Genomic DNA, 5,549 nt, shown 5'->3' with positions numbered 1-5,549 from the left:
CACATTTAACATTTATTCATAATTTATATTTAGACAGCTCTTACCAGTTAAAAGCACTCTAACATGCTACACACACATTTTCCCTTGTGGTTGAAGTTTGCTCACTTTTCAGGTAAAATACACAAGTCGATCAAATCTCATCCATAAATTAACAGTGTTCATCTGGAATAGGTTGTACACGTACAGTACACAAAATACAGAGCACAGCATCTAAAATGATTTTTAATGCTAATACAGGTACAAAAGGTCATCTACATACTCCTTTCAAAATAAGTTGTTAAATAAAATCAGCTGGATCTAAAAGAGCGGCGCATCAGAGCAGATTTGCTGAATCTCAGCCACTGGCTTAGTGGTGTTTAAATGGAAATGGAGCCAGTGAGTCGGCTCTGATTGTGAGTGCTCACGCATTTACTGTAGGACTGCAGTCAATACAGAAAACCCACACAACGAATCCCGAACATTTAAACATGAAGGGTCAGAGAGCACTGAACAAATATAAACCACTTCCCTCGCGTCTCACAGCATGAACCAGCAGCAGGGTGGCAACACTGGGGCTACATGAAGAAGCAATAGACTGATCAGGAATCTGATCCGAGGATTCAGATATTCCCCGATTTGTTATTCTGCTGCTGGGAATGGACTCTGAGCTGGTTTTGGAGGTTTTTTCAGCGCCACACGCTTCAGTCCCGGCCGGTTCCTGTGAGCTGCAGCAGGAAGCTGAACAGGTAGATGATGTCCAGGTAGAGGCTGAGTGTGGCAAAAATGTATTCCTCTGGACTGATGGCGTAGCGCTTGTTTCCTAGGAGCAGCTGTGTGTCAAAAGCTAAAAACTGCAGCAGGGAGAGGAAGTAAGAGTTAAGAACAATAAAAAAAAAACTTTTCCAGCTTTGTGTAAAAGTTCCAGAAGTCTTGAGATTTCTTCTTAGGACGTCTCGATATGTGATAGACATTATTAATCAAGTCAGGGGGAAAAAAGTGATACATGGTTTTCAGAAGTTTGGCTGGAATCTGTACTTAGGTCCATTTAAAGAGGTCCCACTAATTAAAAGGGAAGTTAAGGAGGAAACGGTGTCCACCAGTGTGCAATTTAATCTCAGTAAATGTTCTGTGAAAGCCTCAGAAGTTTATTAGAGAAGAAGCAGTGTCATGAAGCCCAAGGAACACAGCAGACGGGTCAGGCAGAGGTTTGTGGAGCAGAGGAGGTTATAAAACAACATCCTCAGCTCCAGATGAGTCCGAAATGTAAACGGTAACACTTTATTTGAAGGGGTGTGCATCAGGCTGACATGACACTGTCATAAATATGACATAACATCTATTATGAACATTAAGGAGTCTTTATGAATGTTTGTGACTGTTGTCATGAAGAGTCATTTGGTAAATCATGACATTTTAAAGCAAAGTTGCTTTAAAGTGTCATGATTTACCAAATAATGCAACGTTGGCACTTTGAATGGACTTTTAAAGCAACTTTGCATTAAAAGTGTCATTATTTACCAAATGACTCTTCATGACAACAGTCACAAACATTCATAAAGACTCCTTCATGTTCATAATAGATGTTATGTCATATAACATCTATTATGTTATATGACATAACATAATAATTAATAATATTTGAAGGGGTGTCATGTGCACCCCTTCAAATAAAGTGTAAACCGTATCACAGTAAACACACCAATCCCGCTCATCAAATATAAGAATAATTACAATAATAAACTTTATTTCTGTAGCCACAGCTACGATGATACATTAATGTTTGTGGTTGCATCCTGACTGACTTACCAGAGTGAAGAGGATGGCTCCTATCACTGCATAGATGGCGTGTAACCAGGGAACCTGTGATGCAAGACAACCACCATTACCAAACACAGTCAGCGAGCCAATTTAAGCAGAAGAGTCCAAGATTATCTGCTGGGTCAATCCCCTCTCGCTGACGCATACGTGAACACAGCCAGCAGCACCTGAAGCATTAAGCTGCAACTGTTGTTTAACTCATCATTAACCTCGGCTAAATTAGCCTTCTTCTAGAAGGCCCCGGATAAAAAAAGGAGAGAGAAGAGAAGACTGGTGACTTACATATCCGAAGGGGACGACGATGGAAATGGTAATAGCACAGAGCAGCATTGCCATGCACAGAGAGAAGAGCACGCCCTGGCAGGACGTTACGTCAATCTGCAGCAAAAAAAAAAAAGGAAATGATTCAGTTATTCCACCAAATTACTGCTGTTTGGATAGATGACGATGAAGCATTTTCTCCTCTGCTCACCTTGCTCTGGAAGCTGAACACAGTGACGGACAGACACACCAGAGCTGTGATTCCCAGACACAGCATCACTGACTTGGTGTTGTAAAAGCTGCAAACATTTCAAAATTCTTAGTTTTTCCACAAACACAACATCTTACTTTGAAATGTATAACACTGCTTCTGCCTGGTAGGTAATATTTACCTTGAAACAAAGCCCATCATGAAGGCCATGCTCAGAGTCTTTGAAGAAAAAAACAAAAGAGGCAGAGTTACGGTGAAGTGAGTGTAAAAGAGTTTTATTAACGCTGGGAGAAAAAATACTTACAAAAAGAACTAAAAGAGTAATGTTCCAGGGAAACTGCCTCCTGTTATGAGAAAAGAAAAATACATCGTCATCCTCACCATAACATCAAATGTAGCTTTTCTTTCATGCAAAGTTTCTTCTGCTTCTTTAGTCACAACATATCAATATTTATGCTTTTGTGTGCTGATATGAACATGAATCTACTTTTATGGATTTAAATCATAGTTGCGGTCCAGGGATCTAAAAATATATAGACTTGCCCAACTTCACCCTTTAATGCCTGATGTATCACTTTTGATACAATTTTACGTCTTTAACAGATGTTTACTCAAAACCCCACAGCATTGGGTAAATATGTTGCTAAATGCACAAAATTAAAACGTAACCGTTATTTAAGTTTGATGGTAAAAGTGTCACGTATCAAATATGGTTAACAATATGAGAAGGAGCAAGCTAAATGTTCTAGTATGGCATGCAAACTGAATCACTAAAATAAAACATTAAAATGTCAAATTAAAAAGAAAAAGAAAATCATAACAGAGTCAACTCTCTAATATGTCAGGACAAACCAATCATCATTTATCGTAAACAGAATTTACCTCAGATCTCCGCAGCAGGACAGAGCAATGTAGGTCACAAAAAACATAATGCTGTAAAGGCAAGAAAAAAGTTAATGAATCATGTAAATAGGCAGCGTGAATATTGATATAATAAAGTATTTTTACTCACTAAGACGCCATGTACAAGCTGGGGTTAGTCTGAATGTAAAACCTCACAGGTGCGCTGAAAAGAAAAGCAGCAGTTGTCTAGATTCGGTTGGATGTGGATCAATAAACGAACGAGTTCAGATCGGCAGAACAGGAGGAGGAAAAATGAGACCAAATTACCAAAATGTGAAGAGACAAACAATCCCAACGGTCACAGACAGCTGGAGCATGAGGATGGCGTAAACCTGCAGACGGACGAGCACTTTGTCAGGTTTAGGATTCTTTTTATTTTACGTTTTTTCAGTTTATTACGTCGCTTCATTTGACTCAATCTGCGTTCAGTCACCTTTCTGATGAAAGTCCTCCTGATGGTCTTATCATCCCAGGCAAACTGGGCCTCCATCTCAGGATAACCTAAGAGAAAAAAAAAAAAAAGGACTTATATTATCATAATCATCTTCTAGCTGCATCATTGCATCGTCTGCAGAGACGGCGTTAGTTCTTCACCTGCAGTTGCTTCCTGGTAGCTGGGAGGCTCATTCTCATTCCCCACCTGCTGGGATACAACAAGAGACAAGCAGGACCATTAAATCCTGGCATCGTCCCACCTGCTCTCAACTCACCGGGAGTTTTAACCGTCTGGAAAAAGTTTCTATGAGTAATTTATGCTAAATTGATCTGACCTCACTTGTTAGATTAGTTTGAAGGTTCATGAGAACCTTCATGTAGGCAAAGGGAGGCCGAAGAACAAAAGTGAGGTGACTTTACAATTATATCGACTATCATTTTTGATGCTTTATTTGACGTGCCACTTATGTTTGCAATAATTACGTAATAGCAAAAAGTTTTAACACTATGATGTAATTTTTGACATGTTTATTACTTATAGCTACAGAACAAACAAAGGAATTTCCTTAAAAAGATGCTGCACTGAGTAAATATGTGGATTAATGTAGTTCAGACTTGTTTAATCCAAATGTGCAACATTTTTATTTTAGAACGCATCTCTTTGAACATTATAACGAAAAGTGACAATTTGAATGCATCAATATTGATACAGAATCTAAAGCATTAAAAGAAAAGTTCAAATCTCTGCAGGACCCAGATATCTTGACTCTACCAGATGCTTTATTCAAACTGGTGAAAAAAAAAAAGATTTAAAACAAAGGAAATAAGACAAAAATAATCAATAAAAACTGAAAATATGGAATCTCAAAATGCACATATATTCGCGGTACGAAAAGTGCAGCAGCATCGGTGAGTACGTGATTACGCTCACCATGGATCACAAAGCAATAACAAAAGGGAATTTTTTTTTTAAAGGACGTTTCCAAACAAAAGGGACTTAAGAAAAGAGATTCTGCATTAACCAGCTCAGATTTTGTCGTTTATCAAAACTTTTCTTTATCCACATTCACACCCTATTCATGATAACGTTTTTAAAAATATGTATCTAGTTCGACGTGAAACAAAAAGACCTTTGATACCTTTGACTTTTTCATGATTCTCCCTTCGTGCTCCGTTCAGCTGCTGATGCTGAGGAAGGTTTCAGCCTCCTGTGGCGTTTCTTTTTCCTGTTTTGCACTAAGTCGGTTTGCCACTCGGCCCTCGTCGCTCTGGTTTTATGGTTCCCAGTGGCTCCGAAACACGCCGACAGTGTGAGCACAGACGCTGTTTGCGGAGGAGTTGACGCTCTGAATTTGTGCGGATTACACAGCTTTATAGGCCTTCGTTAATCTCTCGCTAACCCTGATCCCTCTCCAACCCCCCTCCACCCGTTTGCCCGGGCCTGATCACCTCGCTCTAGCACTCTCCAGGTAGGCCCAGAGCACTGGGATCCAGCCCGGCTGGACCAGTGCGTTTCACCAAAAGTGGTTATTTATGTCCCTGACCCTCTTAGCTGAGTTTAGAGCTCTAATTGTTTTAACTGCTCACCAGGTAGACGTAAATGACTTAAAATACTGAACAACACCAGCATTACATAATGTTCTACTCCACAAAATGTAAGCAAATACCGATTTGGATACCACTTTGCAATAAGGCTCCTCTTATAGATGGCTAGTAAATAGTTTATAGATATGTTATTAATTAATCTATAAACACTTTATAAATTATTAATAGCTGTTTATTATGCATTAATTAAGAAATCTTCCGGTTTTTTGCCAAACAGTGAGCCGAGTCTGTTCACCTCTATATTTTATCCAGAGTTGTTGTACTAAACATTTCAGACTACCTTTTAAACAATATAAACATTTGTAAGCACACACACACACACACATATATATATATA

The 5,549-nt window shown here is 39.0% G+C and overlaps 1 protein-coding gene across 2 annotated transcripts; it reads right to left on the bottom strand.

The window, feature by feature from the left end:
- Positions 1 to 209: 209 nt before the first annotated feature.
- Positions 210 to 4,965, bottom strand: faim2b (Fas apoptotic inhibitory molecule 2b). 2 transcript variants are annotated; one of them, XM_007566052.2, is made up of 12 exons: positions 4,747 to 4,965; positions 3,767 to 3,815; positions 3,606 to 3,673; positions 3,440 to 3,504; positions 3,282 to 3,335; positions 3,152 to 3,202; positions 2,574 to 2,613; positions 2,451 to 2,488; positions 2,270 to 2,357; positions 2,080 to 2,175; positions 1,786 to 1,839; positions 210 to 830 (listed from the first exon to the last, which is right to left on the bottom strand). In XM_007566052.2, the coding sequence occupies exons 1-12, from the start codon at positions 4,759 to 4,761 to the stop codon at positions 681 to 683; spliced, it is 768 nt and encodes a 255-aa protein (XP_007566114.1). In that variant the 5' UTR covers positions 4,762 to 4,965; the 3' UTR covers positions 210 to 680. The 2 variants fall into 2 exon arrangements, with proteins under 2 accessions (XP_007566114.1, XP_007566115.1); XM_007566053.2 differs by having other exon boundaries at positions 3,767 to 3,812.
- Between the last annotated feature and the right edge of the window lie 584 nt (positions 4,966 to 5,549).

This window comes from Poecilia formosa, unplaced genomic scaffold (assembly GCF_000485575.1).
Source record: "Poecilia formosa unplaced genomic scaffold, Poecilia_formosa-5.1.2 Scaffold186, whole genome shotgun sequence".
Classification (NCBI taxonomy): Eukaryota; Metazoa; Chordata; class Actinopteri; order Cyprinodontiformes; family Poeciliidae; genus Poecilia; species Poecilia formosa.
Note: the sequence above shows the minus strand (reverse complement) of the source record. Positions and strands in the feature narration are given on the sequence as shown.